This window comes from Thermomyces dupontii, assembly GCF_041956625.1.
Source record: "Thermomyces dupontii strain NRRL 2155 unplaced genomic scaffold VTN31scaffold_1, whole genome shotgun sequence".
NCBI lineage: Eukaryota > Fungi > Ascomycota > Eurotiomycetes > Eurotiales > Trichocomaceae > Thermomyces > Thermomyces dupontii.
Window position 1 is genome coordinate 3,609,075 of NW_027192307.1, and position 20,194 is coordinate 3,629,268.

At 52.6% G+C, this 20,194-nt stretch overlaps 10 protein-coding genes across 10 annotated transcripts; 5 read left to right on the plus strand and 5 right to left on the minus strand.

The window, feature by feature from the left end:
- Nucleotides 1–137: 137 nt before the first annotated feature.
- VTN31DRAFT_1356 (uncharacterized protein) lies at nt 138–1,711 on the plus strand (the record flags this gene model as incomplete). The annotated part of the gene is made up of 4 exons (XM_069401404.1): nt 138–568; nt 636–908; nt 971–1,270; nt 1,354–1,711. The coding sequence occupies 4 exons, from the start codon at nt 138–140 to the stop codon at nt 1,709–1,711; spliced, it is 1,362 nt and encodes a 453-aa protein (XP_069264212.1).
- Nucleotides 1,712–2,076: 365 nt separating this feature from the next.
- On the minus strand, nt 2,077–3,498 carry VTN31DRAFT_1357 (uncharacterized protein; the record flags this gene model as incomplete). Its single annotated transcript, XM_069401405.1, has 1 exon — nt 2,077–3,498. One exon carries the CDS (start codon nt 3,496–3,498, stop codon nt 2,077–2,079), a length of 1,422 nt encoding a protein of 473 aa, XP_069264213.1.
- A 454-nt stretch (nt 3,499–3,952) lies between these two features.
- On the plus strand, nt 3,953–4,492 carry VTN31DRAFT_1358 (uncharacterized protein; the record flags this gene model as incomplete). The annotated part of the gene is made up of 3 exons (XM_069401406.1): nt 3,953–4,150; nt 4,219–4,388; nt 4,459–4,492. 3 exons carry the CDS (start codon nt 3,953–3,955, stop codon nt 4,490–4,492), a joined length of 402 nt encoding a protein of 133 aa, XP_069264214.1.
- A 1,036-nt stretch (nt 4,493–5,528) lies between these two features.
- Nucleotides 5,529–6,822, plus strand: VTN31DRAFT_1359 (uncharacterized protein; the record flags this gene model as incomplete). The annotated part of the gene is made up of 5 exons (XM_069401407.1): nt 5,529–5,558; nt 5,616–5,622; nt 5,681–5,918; nt 5,971–6,055; nt 6,112–6,822. 5 exons carry the CDS (start codon nt 5,529–5,531, stop codon nt 6,820–6,822), a joined length of 1,071 nt encoding a protein of 356 aa, XP_069264215.1.
- Nucleotides 6,823–7,106: 284 nt separating this feature from the next.
- On the plus strand, nt 7,107–8,505 carry VTN31DRAFT_1360 (uncharacterized protein; the record flags this gene model as incomplete). The annotated part of the gene is made up of 3 exons (XM_069401409.1): nt 7,107–7,531; nt 7,638–7,987; nt 8,066–8,505. 3 exons carry the CDS (start codon nt 7,107–7,109, stop codon nt 8,503–8,505), a joined length of 1,215 nt encoding a protein of 404 aa, XP_069264216.1.
- Nucleotides 8,506–8,599: 94 nt separating this feature from the next.
- VTN31DRAFT_1361 (uncharacterized protein) lies at nt 8,600–11,050 on the minus strand (the record flags this gene model as incomplete). The annotated part of the gene is made up of 1 exon (XM_069401410.1): nt 8,600–11,050. One exon carries the CDS (start codon nt 11,048–11,050, stop codon nt 8,600–8,602), a length of 2,451 nt encoding a protein of 816 aa, XP_069264217.1.
- Nucleotides 11,051–11,379: 329 nt separating this feature from the next.
- VTN31DRAFT_1362 (uncharacterized protein) lies at nt 11,380–13,944 on the minus strand (the record flags this gene model as incomplete). Its single annotated transcript, XM_069401411.1, has 4 exons — nt 11,380–12,649; nt 12,826–12,885; nt 12,943–13,850; nt 13,933–13,944. The coding sequence occupies 4 exons, from the start codon at nt 13,942–13,944 to the stop codon at nt 11,380–11,382; spliced, it is 2,250 nt and encodes a 749-aa protein (XP_069264218.1).
- A 491-nt stretch (nt 13,945–14,435) lies between these two features.
- Nucleotides 14,436–14,960, plus strand: VTN31DRAFT_1363 (uncharacterized protein; the record flags this gene model as incomplete). Its single annotated transcript, XM_069401412.1, has 1 exon — nt 14,436–14,960. The coding sequence occupies one exon, from the start codon at nt 14,436–14,438 to the stop codon at nt 14,958–14,960; it is 525 nt and encodes a 174-aa protein (XP_069264219.1).
- Nucleotides 14,961–15,083: 123 nt separating this feature from the next.
- On the minus strand, nt 15,084–16,459 carry VTN31DRAFT_1364 (uncharacterized protein; the record flags this gene model as incomplete). Its single annotated transcript, XM_069401413.1, has 4 exons — nt 15,084–15,522; nt 15,585–16,046; nt 16,140–16,324; nt 16,394–16,459. The coding sequence occupies 4 exons, from the start codon at nt 16,457–16,459 to the stop codon at nt 15,084–15,086; spliced, it is 1,152 nt and encodes a 383-aa protein (XP_069264220.1).
- Nucleotides 16,460–17,031: 572 nt separating this feature from the next.
- Nucleotides 17,032–18,229, minus strand: VTN31DRAFT_1365 (uncharacterized protein; the record flags this gene model as incomplete). Its single annotated transcript, XM_069401414.1, has 4 exons — nt 17,032–17,174; nt 17,242–17,355; nt 17,433–17,622; nt 17,690–18,229. The coding sequence occupies 4 exons, from the start codon at nt 18,227–18,229 to the stop codon at nt 17,032–17,034; spliced, it is 987 nt and encodes a 328-aa protein (XP_069264221.1).
- Between the last annotated feature and the right edge of the window lie 1,965 nt (nt 18,230–20,194).

The window sequence follows — 20,194 nt, forward strand, 5'->3', positions numbered from 1 at the left end:
GGATAAGGGTTTCTGCCTTGAGTGTCAATTCCCCCACCCACTCGAGCCTTCCCCGCTGAGTCACAGGCCACTGGTTGCAACAAGCAATTTTTTTCCCCCCTTTCGCAACCCGCTTTGCGCCATATTGCTCCTCCAGTATGGCCACTGATGAACTGACCCAGGAAAAACTCGCCGAGGGCGTTCAGGCCCTGAGCACCGATGAGAAAGCGACTTCGCAAACACCCGGCGACACCGCCGCAACATCCCGCGTTGAGATCGCGCAGGAAGTCAACCCGTGGAGCGTGAGCGGCGCAGTGGTCGACGGCAAGGTCAAGGCAATTGATTACGACCGTCTAGTTGATACCTTTGGAACCCAAGTGATCACAAAAGAACTCCTTGAACGCTTTGAGCGAGTCACCGGGCATCGCCCGCATCCGTTCCTCAGACGCGGTCTCGTTTTCAGTCACCGGGATCTGGAGTGGATTTTGACAAAGTATGAGAAAGGGGAACCGTTCTTCCTCTATACAGGGCGCGGGCCAAGCAGCGACAGCATGCATTTGGGCCACATGATCCCTTTCACCTTCACCAAGTGCGATCCCGCATTATGCCTCTCGTCACCGTCTATAGAACATGGGATATGGCTGACCAATGACAAGATGGCTGCAGGATGTGTTCGACGTTCCATTGGTTATCATGATGACTGACGACGAGAAAATCATCTTCGGCAAGAAGAATCACACGATCGAGGAGATGAAAACGTTCACTCGTAATAATGCAAAGGACATCCTGGCGGTCGGATTTGACGTGAACAAGACGTTCTTGTTCAGTGACTTTGACTTCATGGGAGGGGCATTCTACGAGAACGTCGTCAAGATCTCGCGTCTCATCACTTACAACACCAGCAAAGCAGTGTTTGGCTTCAATGACAGGTACGTTTTACCGTACATTGAACTTCTGTACGCAATCGACTAAGCGAAGGTTACGCTTGTAGTGACAACATCGGCAAGTCGCACTTTGTGGCAGTTCAGTCCTCTACCGCGTTTGCGACAACCTTCCCGCATATCTTCGGCCCTGATCAGAAGAAAAACGCCAATATTCCAAGCTTGATTCCGTGCGCCATCGATCAAGATCCTTACTTCCGAGTCTGCCGTGATGTGGCGCCCAAGCTAGGCTACGCCAAGCCGGCATTGCTGCATGCCAAATTCTTTCCAGCCCTGCAAGGTCCAGGATCCAAGATGAGTGCCTCGGTTGACACGAGTGCGATCTTTATGACCGACACACCAAATCAAATGTACGAATCTCCATTTCCTTCACGTTTATCAGAACGTAAGCGGACGAATGAAACTAACCTCCGACTTCCGCTTCGAACAACAGTAAGAAGAAAATCAACAAATACGCCTTCTCCGGCGGCCGCGACACTCTAGAAGAGCAGAAGAAATACGGCGGTAACCCGGACGTCGATGTCGCCTTCCAATACCTGAGCTTCTTCGACGACGACGATGAGAAAGTCGAGCGGATCCGCGAGCAGTACATCAAGGGTGAACTGATGACGGGTGAGCTGAAGAAGATCTGCATCGAGACGCTGACGCAGTTCATCACGGCGTATCAAGAACGCCGCGCCAAGATCACCGAAGAGGTTGTAGATGAGTTTATGAGAGTTCGCCCTCTGAAATGGGGGGAGTCTCGTGCTGCTAAGGCTGCTGCTGCTCAACAGCAGACCGAGGGGCAATGAATAGAAAATATTTGTCAATGAACGAATCTACGTCAGATGGAATGCTCGCTTATGACGAAGCCCACCCTGGTTTAGAGTTATAGACAGGATTCGCGATGACGGTGAAAGATGCCTTGGGATTGAACTATATGAAACTCCAAGCGATGAGTGATGACGATGATGATGCTTAGAGTGGTGTAGAATGGCGAAATCTACCTACATGTACTACATACATGTATATGAAATGTCTGAAAGTGGAGAGGTGACATCAGACAAGCAAGAAAAAAAAAAGCGCTAAAAGCCACCATCAAGATGCACAGGAGACAAGAGAGAGAAAGAAAAGATGCAGTATGGGGAGATTTAAGTTAAGCCAGATATCATAGGGTTCAGCGACTCCAGAACCATCCTCCCTTGGAGGACTTGCTGTTGGACTCAGTCTGACCCTCCGGAGGCTGACTCTGGGTGCTGGATTCGTTCTTCGTAGGTGGTAGCGATGACGGCGGATGCTGCACTTCCACCGACTCGTCACTCTCCTCTCGGCCATCAGAGAAGCGCTTCGTCTTGATTGTCTTTGTCCTGATCGATCCGTCCGGCAGAGTTCGCCTCTCGGTCCGCGTCATGGTCGAGATGACGGAGGGTTCGGAGGGTGTCGAGGTCTTGTTGTTAGCAATCTCCTCAGCTTCGAGGAGGCGCTGGTTGCTGGCCGAGCTGTACTCCAACCAGTCCTCACTACGGCCGCCTGTTTCCATGTGCTTCCATTTCCCGTTCCATCGCTCGAGGTGCCGCTTGCGTTCCTCGGCGAGCATTCGCATCAGAGGGCTGTCCTCGAACATGCGGGAGTAGTCGCGTTCATGAGCGTCCAGGATATCCTGAAGGAAGCGATCGTAGAGGTCGAGTTCGGTTTGTGGTTGATGCCGTTCGGCATTCTCCCGATTGCTCTCCTTTGTCTGCTCCTTCGACCGCTCCTCGGCCTCGCGGGCCCCAGACTTCTCGATGGCGAAGTGCCACGGAGAGTTGCCATCAGATTTATTATCCGTGATCAACTTCCATCCTTTGCCCAGGCTCTCACGCTGGACGAGACCACGCAACCAGTCTCGACCGGATTCATTCCGACTATCATGGTCCTTGCTCCTTTCCAGCATCGGTTGCCCATTCTCAATGCGCAGCAAATCCTCGAATGCATCGCGCCAGTTGGGTTCGTCCTTGATCTCTGCCCGGTTCTGCATAGAAGAGAAGAGGGAGGAGAACACACCTCGGCGTCGATCACCACGGCTCTGCTCCAAATGAAGTGGGGAGTATGGGCTGAAGAGAATATACGGAATAGCCCATGTCTCGGAGTCGTGATTCATCCCAAACCAGTCGAAGAAAAAAGGAAAGCGACGAGGGCCGAACGGGAAATGATCATCGAAGAAGGAATCGAACAAGTCCTCCAGGCGGCGAGGGCCAAAGCCCCAGGGAAAGTCATCTCGAGGACACCATCCCGTCCGTCCATGAGGGCATCTTTTTTCGCAAGCATAGCCACTCCGATCATCCGACGTTGACGACGACCCTTCGGAGTCTCGGTGCCGTGTCCAGTCTCGGTATCTTTGCGAGTCCGTGTCGAACCAACGATCTAAAAATGAAGTGCTGGCCATCGAGGGCAGACCCATAACGGACTGGAGCATAGACGAGATTTGTTCGTCCGCGTAACGACGGAAGGCGATGAACGGATTCTCTTCGTCGCACCAGGGTCGGCGCGAGTCGTTGCGCGGCGTAGTAGAGTCCGGCTTTCGCTCGGAAGAGCCGTCAGAAGGAGACGAGGCGCTCATTCTGACTGAAGATTTCAGGCCAAACACGAGTACTGCTGAACGCGAATATAAGCGTTTGCGCTTCCAGGTGGCTGAGGGTAAGTGTATATCGTTCGAAGATGATGGAAGACGATTGGAAGAGGACTTTATCTAGACTTTATCTTCACGTGATAACCTGATGAAGTTCTTACCCAAATTGGCATTATGATAGTCACGTGAGATACGGAAGTATTGTCGTTAAGTTACGGAGTACATACCTAGGTTACAGTAGTTAGTTGAGGTTCGCGATAACCATAGCACTTTCCGGACGATGGTAAGGAAAGGATAGGAGACGTACTGTATGTACTCCGTACTCATCCCCAGTTCTCCAAGTTCACCCATACCTCCTTCACTACTGATAACATTTGATTTTTGGGAACTGCACGTCGGCCTTCCACCTCCAGAGGTTGAATTCCAGGACTGGGACGGCTATCCCATGTCTCCAGACGGCAGTCTCAATGGCACCGCGCTCCAACAATACTACAACGAAATCTACGGGGCGTTCGAGGATGTTGGTTATGAGGTGCGTCCCGGGCCCAAGTTGGAGCAGTGGTTCAAAGAAGCCGGGTTCGTGAACATCCACGTGGAGAAGTTTGTCATTCCCTACGGCGTTTGGCCAAAGGATCCCCATCTTGTCAGACATCCCCCTTTGCCCCCAAACCGTCAATCAAAACAACACTCTAGTACTGACCTCTTAGACAGAAGAAAGTCGGCGCCTGGAACCAGACCCAGGGCGAAGCGAACGGCTTCGAGGCGGTAGCCCTGGCACCTCTGACGCGGTTCAAGCAGTGGAGGAAGGAGGAAGTCATTGTTCTTGCCAGTAAGGCCCGCGCTGACGGCCGGAACCGCAACATTCACATGATGTTCGACTTGTGAGTGTCCCCGTAGCTATTATCCGGCATTGCTATACACTAGACAACTAACCACAAGTATCATCTGCAGCTATGTTGTCTACGCCCAGCGTCCCGAGAACTGACGGACAATACTATTTACTCCTGTCGTGCCTGGACAAGTTGTTCGTGTAGCCTCGGCGGCTCGGCCTCTCGCTCTCCAGGTCCGAGCCGTCCACGTTAACAGCAATGGAGGAGCCTCAAATTGTACTGCAAATGTCCGTGGCTCTGTGGTTAGGAACATCTAATAGGATTGTGAGAAATCATCCATCTAAAATTATTTTTAAGCAGTACATCAGTTATTCGTCCATTTCTTTTTCATTCCTGCAAGCTCTCTCTAGCATGCCCTCTTCCACATGACTGGAGGCAGAGGGTATAACCGTGACGGTCGACTTAGAGGAACGACCCATTCCAGTACTCCTTTTTTTTTTGTCCTTTCAATCCCTATGATAGGTTTTGTCCGTTGTCACTTCTAGAATCTTTCACACTGAATAAGTAGAATGCCCCTCCAGCCCTCTAATACGACCTTGCCAGCATGATGGACACGCGAGCTCCTATTCAGAGAAACAAACGCAAAGAGTTCCTCCACGGACACAGACGGTCTGTCAAGTACTTAGCATAGTACTGAGTCAGTAAAACCATGGCTTCCCCAGGGGTCTTCGTTCCAGATATGATGTTCTGCTCCTTTCTCAGTTTAAGCTTCATGTGCACTTCAACGAATCAAGACCTGCTTCATTTGTCTGTAGGGAGCTGCTGCTCAACTATTGCTCTCCCTCTGTTGCAACCGAAATCTTCTTGACCGCGCCGATGACTACCTCCTACTAATCTTTGCCCGAAACGGCAAGGTCGGTTCGTTTCAGGGCATGCGCGCGACAGCCGCGCGTCACCAGTTAGCCTACCAGTTGAGATGGGGCTCCTCCGCCCACGTGACACATTCCGAGGTCCGCATTCTCCGCTTCCACCCCGAGGTAAATTGCGTTCGCCGCTGCGTCTTTGAACCAGACTTTCCATCAGATGCAGTCTTGACTCAATTTCGGATGAGACTGCTCCAAGTTGCGCAGTGACTGGATGTACAATTCGATGGTCCGAGGCTGGGGAAGAGCATAGGATCGCTCAGGCATCATGGTTCGCGAGGAGCTCGTTTCCTCGGCTGTAAGATCTGACTGTTATCCTCCGTTGCTCAGGTCCGACTAACGCACAAGTTGCCAGGTTAATTGTAGGTTTTTGCGCAAGTATTTCTACAATGGAGTTCTGACGAGACACTTCAACAACAGTCCTTCAAGACCCGTCAGTGACGTCGTCGCCGCTAGACAAGAAGATTGCATTTCTGCAGTCCAAGAACTTGACCCAGGAGGAGATTGACCTGGCCCTTGCACGCGCCGGAGAGGACGTTACACGGCAATCGGCAACCGCGCAACAACCTTCGGCACAGTCATCCGCTGTCACTCGAGCTGCGGCGCCACCAGGAGGATATGGAATCCCTCCATATGGGCAATGGCAGCCCCCTCCGGAGTACGTCAATACGGCTCCATTCAGGCACAAACACGTCTAATCTTGGCTATAGACTCCCTAAGCGGGACTGGCGCGATTGGTTTATTATGGCGACAGTAACCGGAGGCGTCGGTTACGCGCTGTACACGTTAGCCAAGGTAAAGGGTTCCGGATTTCCGCATGGCCTTGACGAAGCTGACGGGCCTCGTCACAGCGTTACGTTGTCCCGCTAATTGCGCCGCCTACACCTCCGCAACTGGAGCAAGATAAGCAAAGCATCGACGAACAATTCAACCGCGCATTCGCCCTCATCGAGCAACTGTCGAACGACACGGCCGCGCTCAAGTCGGCCGAGGAAGCGCGCACGCAGCGTCTGGACGCAGCCCTGCACGAGGTAGAAAGCGTAGTATCAGAGCTCAAGACCGCGTCGCGACGGCGAGATGAGACTACCCGACACCTCAGCGACGAGCTCCGACTGCTCAAGGACAGCATCCCCAAGGCCCTCGAGGGGGCGCGAGAGGGCAACGAGAACCGGCTTAAGGAACTAAGCGCAGAGCTGAAGAGCCTTAAGGTTCTACTCAACAACCGGTTGCAGAGCACCAGTAGTGGTGCCACGAGCTCTTCTCCAATCGGGGGGTTGGGACGGACCCTGGGATCCGCCACGACCGAATCCGCAACGACAAACGGTACTAATACCACAAGCACGCCGTCGGACTCGGGTGACAACGCGACTCCGTCAGCCACAGTGGCAACAGGAGGAGCCGGACAGGCGCAGCAGCAAAGCGCCTCGGCGACATCGTCGTCGCCGCTGTCGCAGCTGGGGCGAGCGCCGGCATCGATTCCAGCATGGCAGATGGCGGCTGCGAATCGCGCAAAGGCGGCGAACAATGCTTCGACCGAACAAACTCAGGGAGGATCCAGCTAGAAGCTTCATGATGTAATAAATTTCTGTTCTGTTCAAGTTGCTCTGGAGACTCTAAAACCCTGTTTGCATTGTTTGTACCCGTCACATGCGACAGAAGTCAGAACGAGATGATGAGGATCAGATCAAAGCTTGGCATCAAATCAGAGGCGACTCCATTATTCCATAAGTATTCATTAATACCTCTATTGTGTACTGTACTTGAACGGAGTAGCCAGGTCAACAACCAGATTGAAGTTCTCATTTTCCTCTCAAATGGACTAGACAAATTGCCAATCGAGCGCAAAATGCCAGACGATCGAACACGAACACGGTCACGGTCGCGGTCCCGTTCCCGCTCGCCATTCCACCACCGCCGCTCCCGCACCCACACCCGCAGCTTGTCCCGCGATCGTGATCGCGACCGAGACCGAGATCGACACCGAGATCGCTACCGAGATCGATCGCGAGATCGAAAACACCATCATCGGCATCACCACCGTAGACACGAACGCGACGACGACTACGATCCTGCCCGACGACGAAGACATTCCTCCTCACCCTCCTCCCCTCCTCCCCATCTCCCGTACAATGCGCGCCCGCTCTCTAAACATGACCTCAAGACCTATAGGCCCTTGTTCGCAATGTATCTTGATATCCAAAAAGGGTTGATCATGGAGGATTTAAGTGAGGAAGAGGTGAAAGGGAGGTGGAAGAGTTTTGTTAAGAGATGGTATGCTCACTTCCTCCCACTTGATCGGGTTTATATATAGAGGATAAAGGAAAGGTTCTAACGCCAACCCCCTTTTTCTTTTGTGGAATTGGTGTGGAATAAAAAGGAATCGGAGAGATTTGGCGGAAGGATGGTATGATCCTGTCATGTTCGAGAAAGCACAGAAGGGTTTTGGGGAAGGGGTGGATGATCGACGAAGAAGATCACGGTCACCGTCATCATACCGAGATCGAGATCGCCATGAGGCTGATCGACGAAGAGATTCGGAGACCCCCATACACTCCACCATAGAGAAAGATGAAGAACAAGGCCAAGAGCAGAATAACGACGGCGACGAGGAGGACGACGATGACTACGGCCCTCAATTACCCACTCCCGCAGATCAAGACCGACGGCGCTCCCATCCACCCTCTGGACCGACGATCCCTACATTCCAAGACCTAGAACTTCGACGAGGTATATACCCAATTTTTTTTTTCTTCTTTGAACCATAATTCCGTCTAGACACAAGAACAGGAGACTGACCCGCAGTAGAGTCCGACCAAGCCGAACGTGAAGCCGCCCGTCTTGAAGCCCAACGCCGACGCCACGAATCCCTACAAGCACACCGCCGGGAGATGGAACTCATCAAGGAGGAAGTTGCGCCGCGCGCCGAGCCCGGCACGCGCGAGCGACGCCTGGAGAAGCGCCGCGAGGCCGCTGCCGCGAATCGGGAGTTTGCGAACGCGGCGCGCGGCGGGTCGCCCACGAACGCGTTGCCGGAGTCGGAGCTGTTCGGCGGCGATGATGATCTGCAAGCGCTCAAGAGGGAGCGGGAGCGGGAGCAGAGGAAGAAGAATGAACGCGAGCTTCGGCGGGAAGAGATGCTCAGAGCTAAAGCTGCGGAGAGGGAGGAGCGGCTGCGGCGGTACCGTGAGAGGGAGGAGGAGACAATTGGGTGGTTGAAGGCGTTGGCGAAGCAGAGGTTCGGCTGAACTACCCAGTGATCGGAGATGGTAGATCGGATTAGGTGACCCTAATTCTATTGAGGTAAATCTCTACAGTACACTGTCCTTCCAGTTCCACGGATCAGCTTCTCGGTACAAATGGTTTGGCATCTGGCTTCAGTCGCGACAGTCCCGACTTTGGCCCCCCATTGACTTTGGTTTGATGTGCCCACAGATTATGGTAGTACCCTCTGCGCTGTAGAAGCTCCTGATGAGTGCCGCGCTCGACAATCTCGCCCTCCCTAACGACAAGAATCAAGTCGGCGTTCATGACCGTCGACAGCCGGTGCGCAATCACCAAGGTTGTTCGTCCACCTCCCAGCGCCGCCAGACCGGCTTGGATGTAAGTCTCGGTCTCCGCATCAACCGCGCTGGTCGCTTCATCCAGGACAACCAATGCTGGATTTTTGATCAGCGCCCGAGCTATCGCCAGCCTCTGCAGCTCTCCTCTAGAGAGCTTGATGCCGTCCTCGCCAATAATCGAATCGTATCCCTCTGGGAAGCTCATGAACTTGTCATGGATGGCCACGGTTTTGCAAGCCTCATAGATCTGCTCGTCGGTGGCAGACAGCTTTGCGTACCGGATGTTGTTCATGATACTATCGTTGAAAAGCACTGGGTCCTGGGGAACCACTCCGATGTGCTCTCTAAGGCTCTCCAGGCGGACTTGGCGAATATCCTGCCCATCGATTTGGATGGTTCCCCTACCGGGGTCGTAGAACCGGAGAAGGAGTTTGAGGATCGTTGATTTACCTCCCCCAGTTTCCCCCACAAGGGCCACCTTTTGACCGCGCAGGGCCTCAAAAGTAATGCCCTTGAGAACCTGACGTCGACCGTCGTAAGAAAACTTGACGTCCTCAAACCGGATATGTCCATGGGATACTTTCAGCGGCCGCGCGCCCGGTCGATCGGAGATCAAGGGTTGCCGCTTCAGAAAAGCCACATACTCATCGGCGCTGACCAAATCTAAAACGAACGAATTGAATTCCGACGAGACGTACCGCAGGGGACCCGACAGCTGGCCCCAGTAGCTCAACAGCATGACGAAGTTGCCGACGGGCTTCGTACCCTTCGACACAGGGTAAGCTGCCAGGAAGCTAGCGGCCAGGAGCCCAGTCGTCATGATAAAGGACTGAACGGTCGATTCGCCATGTGTCCACGCGCGAAAGATGCTGTGGGCACGCACTTGATCCTTGACCGCCGACGCAAACCGTTTCTTTTCGTAGTCGATACGGTTGAGGTACGACACCGTCTGCCAATTGGAAGTTGAGTCGTACAGGATGGCATGCTCCTTGTCGGACGCTGCAAACCACTCGCTCTGCTTCGTTGTCTGCTTGGATTGAATCTTACGAGACGCCCACAAGAAAAAGACAATGACGGTGCAGACCACCAGAGCCATGTATGGCCCGAAGATGACATGGAGAACGCTGACGGCAAGCATGAGGTCTGTGATCAACGGGCCGATCTGAAAAAGCATCGAGCGTAGAATCTTTGGCACCACCGTGCCGCGGTAGACGCTTTGCCACAGGACGCCTGAGCTGTTGCTGGAGTGAAAATCACTTGAAAGATCCATGACTTTGTTGAAAGTTACGGTGGTGACCAATCTATGAGAATAGTTGTCCAGTGGCATCCACATGAGACTGCGGAGCATAGATATCCCACCGCCGGACTCCAGGAACCGCAGGACAATGAAGATGAGGATCTCTCTCCAGGGAAGCCTCTTCTCCGTACTCAGGATATTCGCAATGACGCCCAGCTGTATTGGCACCAGGATATTGAGCGCGCGGTCAATGGCAAGGCACAGAACAATGCCAACATACAGCAACTGCAGCAGGGGCTTTCCCGAAGGCCAGAGGAAGCGAATCATGCATTGTAAAATCTGCAGGTTCTTGGACACCCTGTCTGCTGTTTCGGAAGGGTCACCATCAGCCATTTTAGGCCCGGAACTGTTCTGCCCAAGTGTTCCGTAGCTCCCGGCATCCGAAGAGCTGCTGTCAGAAAGCAGGGGCTCGATTTCGTCATCCTGCCCGGAACTCCTATTGCGAGAGAAGCTCGCCAACCATTGCAAGACTGGAACGACACAGAGGAGAGACAAAGCAACTAGGCGGACAGTCTTGACGGCGGCTTCGGGCAGCGGAGACCACTCAACATACATATGGTGTCTCAGAAACGCAGCCTCTCCGACTAGATACATGATCCAACAGCCCCAGGAGGGAAATCCATCGCCATAATTGGCCTCACTGAAGCTCAGGAGGAGGGTTGTCCACAGCAGCCATGAAGCAGACGCAAACACAGTGGCGTCTTCGGGGATTGGCTTCTGGCGCCCCAAACTTGCTCCGAAAAGCGACAGTGCCTCAGCGCCGTAGGCCAACATGATCGTGGCGGTCCAGGTGCGCATCCATCGCCCTGCGAACGGCGAATCGGACGCGGCTCTTGGGGCGCCGGTCCTGGCAATCACATTGATACCACATGCCAGAAGGTAGAAGAGTGCGGCCCCGACGGGCAGTAACAATTGGAGAGTCTGCATGGCCATGATGCCCGAGTTCTCTCTGTCTCTACTCAAAAGAGAAGAGAATCGTTGTCGTTGATCCTGGGAGGGAGTTATCTGAGTTTGGCCAGGGAAGCCGCGACTGGGCCTTCAAATCTGGAAGGAACGAAAAAAAAAAATCATGGTATATTACAGAAAGCCGTCCGGTCTAGGTCTCCAAAATCGAGTACCATACGAACATTTGTGCCGTGAATAACTCTCAAGTACGAGTAGGAGTAGTAGGAGTAGATGTCGAAACCCATAGGCTGAATCATCCAGTGTCCTTTCGCACAGGCAAGGGGAGGGACCAGGAAGAATGACACGCCCACGCCAGGTTAGGTTCGACCAAGATCCAGATCCGCAACGAGCCTCATGTCAGGATCACTAGGAACCGCTGCACCAGGGGCCTCGAAGAACGGTCTGACCGCAACCTCCATGACGGCGCTGAACAGCCGCCCGACAACGACGCGCTTAAGTTCTTCGCCAGTCTGGCCAAAGTCCGGAAAAGCATTCACCTCTAAGATCCAGACATTGCCAACATGGTCAACAAGAAAGTCCAGGCCGAAAACCTCAAAGACATTCGGTAGAGTCTGGAAATGCACCATCATGCCCCGCGCGGCGGCTTCGAAGGTCTGCCCAGTGACCTCGCAGACCTGGTCGAAAACGTGGTTCTTCCAATTCTCCGGCAGACCGGGAACAGTGTCGTCCAGCGTCCAAAATCGCCGTACGCTTCCCTCTTTGGGACCGCCATGCTTTTCTTGGAGACAGGTGTTGGTGAGATGTCTCATCAGGTCCGGCAGATCATCCGGGTCGTCCCGTGGGGATTGGTAAGGCTTCTCTGCGAACAAAGCGAGCATTTCCCGGAAAACGTAGACCTTCAAAGACCCCACGGCCAGAACGTAGGTTCGGAGATGGAACTTTCGCCCAGTAGCGGACGGCAGAAGCAGAGGGGGATCGATATAAGGTTGAGCGATGAAGTGACGGAGATTGGAAATGATGACACCATCTCCGCCGTCTTTTTGTTGCTCGCCATCGTCGTCGTCGTCATCCTCGATTTGAGCTTCCCATTCCTCAAAGATTCCTCGTAGCTGCTCCTCGGTGCTAAATAGACGAATCCCTTGTCCTCGATCACTCATGCCTGGCTTCAAGATCCACCATTCCTTCTCCGCGTCGCTCTTTGTCTGGTTCCGATCTAAACTCTCTTTGAGCTCGTAAGCATCCTGGAAAGCTTCGTCCAGATACTCGGCATAATCCAGCTCGAATGCAACCGCGGGCTTGAAATGGCCCCGCAGACTGCTGTCGGGGTACTTTGCCACCCAATGGTCCAGGGTATTGGAGAGGAAATGTTTGCGGATCAGCGCCTTGCGGATGACGAACGAGTTCGCCAGCGACGTCCGCGGATGGCGGTACACATGCTCGAAGTCGATCGCTTCGTATGTCCGGAATTGAAACACCGGAGTGGCAGACTCGGGGAGGTCGGACAGGGATTGGATTCGGTGGCAGTGCCATCCGCGGAAACTGGTGTGGAATGCTTCCTCCAGGAGAGGTTGTACGTATTTGTCCTCGTAGTCGATGAGGTAGTAGAAGTCCAGCTTGTTACCGGGCCTGTGGTGCAAAAAGAACAAAAGTGTCAGAATATTGAAAAGTAAGGGAATGGATGCCATGGTATAGGGAGCACGAGTTCTATGTCTGTCTAGATTTCTAGAGTAAGGGTATATTTGAAGATGAGCGAGAGGGTTACAAACTCCTCCAGCTATACATCGTCCACATGTTCAACTCACAGCTTGATCTCCCCAGAAATTCCAGTGGCGTGCATAAAGTTTGCTCGTAGCGGAGTCACACTATTGATCACCTGTCAGCGACATCCTCGAAAATCGAGAAGGAAGACGGAACTCTACCTCGTCATGCCATGCTTCACAACCCAGCCATCGTTGCCCGGTTCACTCTCATCCACGCTCCGGTAGACATCCGCAAACTTGGGAGCCCATTTGAAATGCTTATGTTGGAGCCCTCCGGGACATGGATTCGTCCTCGAATCTGCAGCAGCTGATCCGGAGCCCTCTCCAGACTCTCGCAAGTTCTGTTCCTGCAAGCCGGGCTCCAAACCCGACGCCACGGGGTCGACAGCCTCAAAGCAGCTCCCCGACTTCCAGCGATTATCCAAAATGGAGGTGTACTGGATCTTGTTCTTGCTCATGCCGGGCTCCAGCGGAACGTTGATGGAATACAGGTCCACGCCGTCGGCCCAGTTCGCATACAGATACTCGATTAACCGGACGGAATGCTCAGATGCCTCGGCGATCACAACGGGGTCGTGATTCCGCGAACTGAACGCGTACGACAGCGCAATCGCCTTCTTCCCGCAGACGGCAGCCTCCATGGCCCCGCCGATAGTCCCGCTAGACAGGGCAAAGAGCGCGGTGGTATTGCGGCCATAGTTCGGGCCGGAAACCACCAGGTCGACGGGTCCGCGGTCCTGGAAGTAATGGTGCAGGCCGATCTGGACGCAGCTGGCCGGGGTTGAGTCGATCAGCACCCACTCATCTCCGCCATCATCATCTTTATCGCCCTCTCCCCCACTTCCCCGCGGAAGAGGGTGGATGGTCCCGTCGTCGCGATGTAAGGTGCCGGGTCGGAAGTAGGTGGGCGTCACCGACGCACCGACCAAGTGCGCCTTGCCGATCCACGAGCGTTGTTGGTGCGGGAGGATCACGGACACCGTGTGCCCGGCCTTCTGCAGGGTGTGCACGAGCGAGTGGACGTACGGAGACGACTGGTTTGACGGTGGGCCGTCATCATTTGTGACCTTGCAGTTGAGGCGGGGTGTTAGTCTTTGATTTTCGTCTCGAGGCGATTGTCTTTGCGACGGGCATTCATATCGCACTTACCAAGATGTGCATTGCAACGAACTAAGTTTCTCTCAGAGAGAAATACCAATAATGTCTACTTAGTTTTATGAGAGTCGGAGAATTGCAGTCAAGCTAACGGGGTTTAAGAACTTAAAGGCAGCATCGATGACTGGTTCGATTGGATTGAATCACAACCCCCGCCGAAGCTGTTCCAAAGCATTTCTTAACTAAAGATTTCGACTCACCCATGGATACAATAGAATGACGAAACTCTCTCTGAATACATGCATGCAGCGGATAGCAGTCCAACATTGACTCCTCGATATATCCACAAGCTGCAAAAAAAGTGCTGATGACTTCGAGCGCCGAGATTATTCAGGAACAAAAACAGAAGCCGAGGGATCCATGTATCAGTTTTTTTTTTTACCTTCAGATACATAAAAATCTCTGACAGCTCCTTACTACTCCACACTGCTAGTTCCATCTTTCAATTTTCACCTCATCCAAACTCCAACGGCAACTCCGGCAAGACATAATTCGCCATGGCAGTTCCAGACGCTACTCCAGATGTTACCGCACTCGTCCGGGAGTTTTTTTCTCGCCTTGCCGATGACATTGCAGAGACGCTGCGCAATGTCCGTACCTCGCTCACAACGCCGCGCGCCGCGTATTGGCTCCGTCTATTCATCATCGTGGCCGGTTATATCATGATTCGCCCCTTGATCGAGCTGTTTTTCGCCAAAATCTTCGAACGCAAGCTCAAGAAGGAAGAGGAGTCGCGCAAAAAAGAGCACGATTCGTTCCTTGCTCCCGGCCACAAGGCGAAAAAAGGTGCCAACTTTCTGAGAACCGGAAAAAACGAAGAGGAGGACAATGGGGAGGAGGAGACAACGTCAAAGGCGAGCGGGACGTCTCGCTTGGGGAAAGGCTCACAACGGCTAAGGAAGACACGGAACAAGTCAGGGGCCAATTCGGAGGGCCAATCGAGGCAATTGACCGACCAAGAGATCCTGGAGCTGCTGGATTGGAGTGAATCGGACGAAGAAGAGACTAAAAAAGACCAGTGATCATCATCGGACGGGTTGTACTAAATATCCAAGAGGACTAACTGCGGATTGACGGTGGAATAATAGTATCTTCTTAATTCGTCATTAATAATGAGAATACTACATAATTAACAAGCACCATTGCTAGAGGTCGTGACCATCATCTTCATTGTATAATCGACTCCGTCGCCGCTGCAGGCCTCGTGCACTCGGACTTTCCATGCTTGTCCCCAAACCAGAATCACTCGTATCTCCAACCTTCGGAACTGGATCGATGTCTTCCCCGTCGTCCTCATTTTCCGGTGGCAAGGGCGTGTGGGTACCGGTGTCCTTGAAATCTTCTTCCTTGATCGTATCCTCTTCATGCTTGATCGGCTTGTCACCGTTGCTCGAGCCGCCAGAAGACGACGAATCTGACGATTCACTCTCTTCCTTAACATTCGAACTATCCGAGTCCTCACTCGGACGACGCAGGAATGATGGGAGGAGCACCCATGCAGTGCCGGCAGAAAGCATGGATACAGACCAGAACATCAACGTAAAGATGGCAAACGACGTCAACCTCCAGTTATACATGAACCATCTACAGGTCAAACGAGTCAGCAGGCCCTGAATTTGGGATTCGACAAAGCAATTGGGACTCACCGCAGGCCAGAGAACCTAGCTTTGAACTTCACCACCGCTTTATATACCTGCATGACTTCCCTGCTCTGGATCTCGAGTCGGGCACTTGCAGGCAAGTTGCGCCAGCCACGCGCAAACTCAACGTCTTCCATCATACCAACCTCCAGTGTCTCTGCCTCGCGCTGCCATCCAGCGAGGTACAATGGCATTCGAAAGAGTCTCTGTGTCGTATCCACCAAGGGCGAGGCGTACGTGAGAATCGCTGGTCGCCGAGACTGCGCGATGACTGACACGGAGGCATTGCTGCTGTCGCCACTCGGGGACTTCTGCGAAGGTGCCAATAGAGCAAGATCGAGCATGAAATTACCCGCAGCGAGGTTCGATGGTGTACGTGGCAGATGCAGTGACACGCTTACATCATAGGGCTGCAGAGGAGCAAGATCCGACCCGAGAGCAGTGACTCCCCACGGATGGGCATCATCTCTATAAATCCAAAAACAAGACGCTACTGTCAACATCCAAGCCCGACGGCGAACACAGTGCGGTACCAATCAAGCAGGTGACTTGCCCACTGACCCGAACTGCAAGTGAACAACGCGCTCCACGCCAATTTGGGGAATATAGTGGAAGTAGAGCAGCCAGTATGCTACCGCTGCGACAACAAGAAGTGATAATGCGGTGCCAATGGCAAGCAGGGTGCCTGCATAAGCACGTTGGGCTCGTTTCGATACCAATGCGCGGATGGGAACGGTCAGAGTACGCTGTCCAGGGAGCTTGCAATTAGCTTCGGGAAATACAAAATCCAGGAGGGGCAATAGATAGAGAAGTACAGCTACCCGAGAGATGGCATCAACATCGTCGCCAAAGTCGTCTGGGTGAGCCTCTTGTTGGTTCATGGCCAGTGATCAGGGGATATATCTCATCAATTGCTTGCACTCGCATGGGCCAAGTTCTGTGACGCAGCTGACGCTAGTTAGTACTTAGTAGGCTACATGCTTTCATGTGAATTTCATGGAGATTAGTTACGTAATAACTAACTACATACCTAGGTAGGTAGTTAACTAAGTTGGTTGCAATTTGCAGTTGACTGCCGCAGAATGATTGGTTCCACACAATGAATTGAAGATTTTGCATGATTTTGCTTTTTGGTGGTAACGTTACTATTCTTTGCATTAGGTGTAGGCCTATCAGATTCGCTGCGTCGACAACTTCACTCCATAAACTGACTCGTACACCCTACTGATCTTCATTGATTACGAACACGGACATTGTCGATTCGATCCTTTAAAAGAAGACATCACATTTGCGACTCGGAAACAATCACAGCGTCCAATTTTCGAAAACGACAAGCCATTCCGCTGAAAGTACGGAGTACTACGATTAAGTTAGGTTGGTACTGACTTCTCGTTACAAAATCTCAAGACATGCATATCTGGACCTGATCCTATCATGCCGTGAGGTCAGGTCATCAATAAGGGAACTCTTGCCCGACCAGCTTCTCGCTGAGCCGCCACAATTTTTCAGCTTCAACGAGGCTGGTGGCGTGTGGCCTGACCGTATCCTCGTAAGGGTCAGCCACACGGGTGTTGACCAAGTAAGCTCCATTGTGGGCTGCGGGCAGTTAGTTAGCACGTGGCTCGCTTTTCTCAGATTCAAATTCCAGGGCTCAACAACGTACGCTTCATGTTTGGATCAAACGCCGCATAGACGTGCGTTGATGTGCCTTGTGCCAACGTCTTCAGCGGCTCCGAGACCCAGCCTTTCTTGTTACCCATTGCCCGGTCCGTTTGCTCTATTCATAACAAGTTAAGTTAGCATGGGCGCTCGCGAGAGGTCGTTTTTATTGAAAATAAAGGAAATTGAACGTACTCATATCAGCAAGCGCGGATTGCAAATTGAGGTGGCTAGTCAGGTTTGTCTCGATGATGACACCCGGGTGCAGACTATAAGCTTGGAGGTTGTACTTGACGCCGAGTTTCTGGACCAACGAGAGGGAAAACAGCATGTTCGCCGTTTTGCTTTGGCCATATGCAGCCCACCGATTGTACGTGTTACCACCCTATAATCTGGTTAATCAATGATCCAAAAAAGATCAGGAAGACACAAGGATGATGATCTGCACGTACATCAAAATTATAGTCATGGAATCGAACACTGCTCATCCGATGCCCGTCACTTGAAACATTGACGACGCGCGGTTCCTTGGCTGCCGCCAACTTCTTGATGATCAGGTTGGTAAACAAGAACGGCCCAAGATGATTTGTCGCAAACTGCGACTCAATGCCGTCGTCGGTCAGCTTGTAATCAACGGCCATGATCCCCGCATTGTTGACCAGCACGTCGATCGCGGGGATGTCGTCCCACGAGTTCACAGTGGCGGCGGCGTCGCGCACGCTCTGAAACGAGCTGAGGTCGACCTGCAAGGTGCGCACCTTGACATCGGGGTTGGCAGAGGTAATCTCTGAGGAAATCCCGGACAGCTTCTCGGGGTTGCGGGCAGCAAGAATCAACCAGGCGGGGTTGGCCTTAGCGACTGCTTGCACGAAGTAGCCGCCCAGCGTGCCCGGCGTCACCCCGGTGGTCAGGATGACCTTGTCCTTGATAATGTTGGCATAGTCCACGACGAGCTCGTCGGCGGTCGAGTTGGCGCTGTATGGACCGGGCATCTTTCCACTAGAAGCAAGCTTTTTTCCTTTCCAAGTCCTAAGTACTAGTTGTCCGTACAATGAGTACTCGAGGACTTCTGAATTCAAGTACGATAGTAGTGACTCGAGTGAGGTCGCTCTGGGAACCTGGGGGCTTTTTATATGCTACTCTACTCCGTACCCCGTGGCATTTACCCTTTCAACAGCATCAATTCTGATTTCTAAGCAGCCAGCATATCGATAGCATGGCCCGCTATCTCTGCAAGGAATGCGATCGCTGATCGGGCTTTGAGGGCGGAGTAATGGACAATGCTTCGATACTATGCCCTAAATCCGAAGATCATCTCCGGGGTTGGAACAGGAGCAAGCTGTTAATTACTGTCCTTCGAAACGTTCCTGTTCGGTTTCTCCCCTATAACCCAACAATGATGCTCTGCAAGAGACATGAAATTGGACGTTTCCAAAAGTTGATCAACAGTGAATTTGAAGCTTGGACCATCTTGCATAGTTAAATGACGTAACCAGCCAGCAGGTACTAGGCTGCTACGTACTGCAAAAGAGATAGATGGCACAAGAGTCATAGTGCCAGAATGCATTAATTTCCAGCATTTGAATCCTACTTTAGTACAGGTGGTCCGGCATGGGATTGCCGGAGCCCAAGGTTGAGTGGTTTAGACAGTTGATGGTGATCTGTATCTGGCCGATTCCAGATCAGAGGGATTCCGGGTGCGCGAGATCTATCACTCGCGGCGGACGCATCCTAACTACTATGTTATTCTGGCTGAGCAAAGAAAAGTAGTGCCTCATATTCGTAAAGAACTGTATCAATTCTATTCCAGGCTCCAGCCAAAAAAGGTGCAAGAATCTCTGGAATGTGCCGAAAAAGTTCGCAGCGTCTTCATCTGTCTGACACTTGTTAGATTCAATGACGGTCCCGACAAGGAGACCACAGCCCGGCAATGACGGCACAAAGGATGCCAAGCTACCGGTCTCTGCGTTGCGAGTCATGTAATGACAGCCATTAATCGAGCCAACCTAATCAGCAAATAGTATATTGAGAACATCCCATTTTCGCGTAAAGACGCCGCAGTCGTCCAGCGCGTTCATCATCTACATGTTGACATGCTTCAAGACCTCGTCGACTACGCATATGTCGACGACGCCTCGTGCAGAATATCGCCCATCCGCAGTCACTGGGTCTTTCATAATTGGCTCGCTGCCATGCATTGACGTCTCTGCAGTTATAGTCAACGAGTACCGAATTGCGCTGGAACACCGCTCCATCCGTCCGTATCGGCTCTACCAGCAGTGACAAAGGATCGTAAGACCATCGGCTTCATAGATGACATCGCTCGTGCCTTCCGGGGATGGGAATGGTTCACCCTGTGCGACTCAGATAGGTACTGCTCCAATGCTGATGAAGCACTGACAGTGAGCCTTCAGTATTCGCAGCGGAACATTGACCGCAATGAGGTAATATAGTGACGTGAGAGCGGTTCGGCCATGACCACTATGACCCCCAAACGCATCAGACTGGTTTTCCTCCGCTATCAACTGCGGACGATTTGCTTCACTGGTTTCACAATCCAGTATGTTTAGAATTGTCAGTATGTCTGACCGATGGCAACCCGGAAAGCACGCTTCAAGCCTTGCCGAGTCGATGTTAGTATCTCGACGCCGCCGCTGGCATAATCGACTTTTTTGAATCAACTTGGATCAAGGCAAAGCTCTCAGCAGAAACACAGCGAACGGGATCTATAGGTATGCATCACCTGGCAAAAAGTCACCGCACCAGCTTTGTGTCCTAGAGTACAAACTGATCTCCGCGTCCGCGTCAGATTGCGCACGTGGTTGCAACGGCCAATGAAGACCTCTCTGTTCAGGTTAAGCCAGGGACAACTTCCTTGGAGTCCCCCCATCGAACGACTCAAATCGTGAGTTCACATCCCATACAAATGGAGCGAATCACGTGAGTGGGGCGGGGCA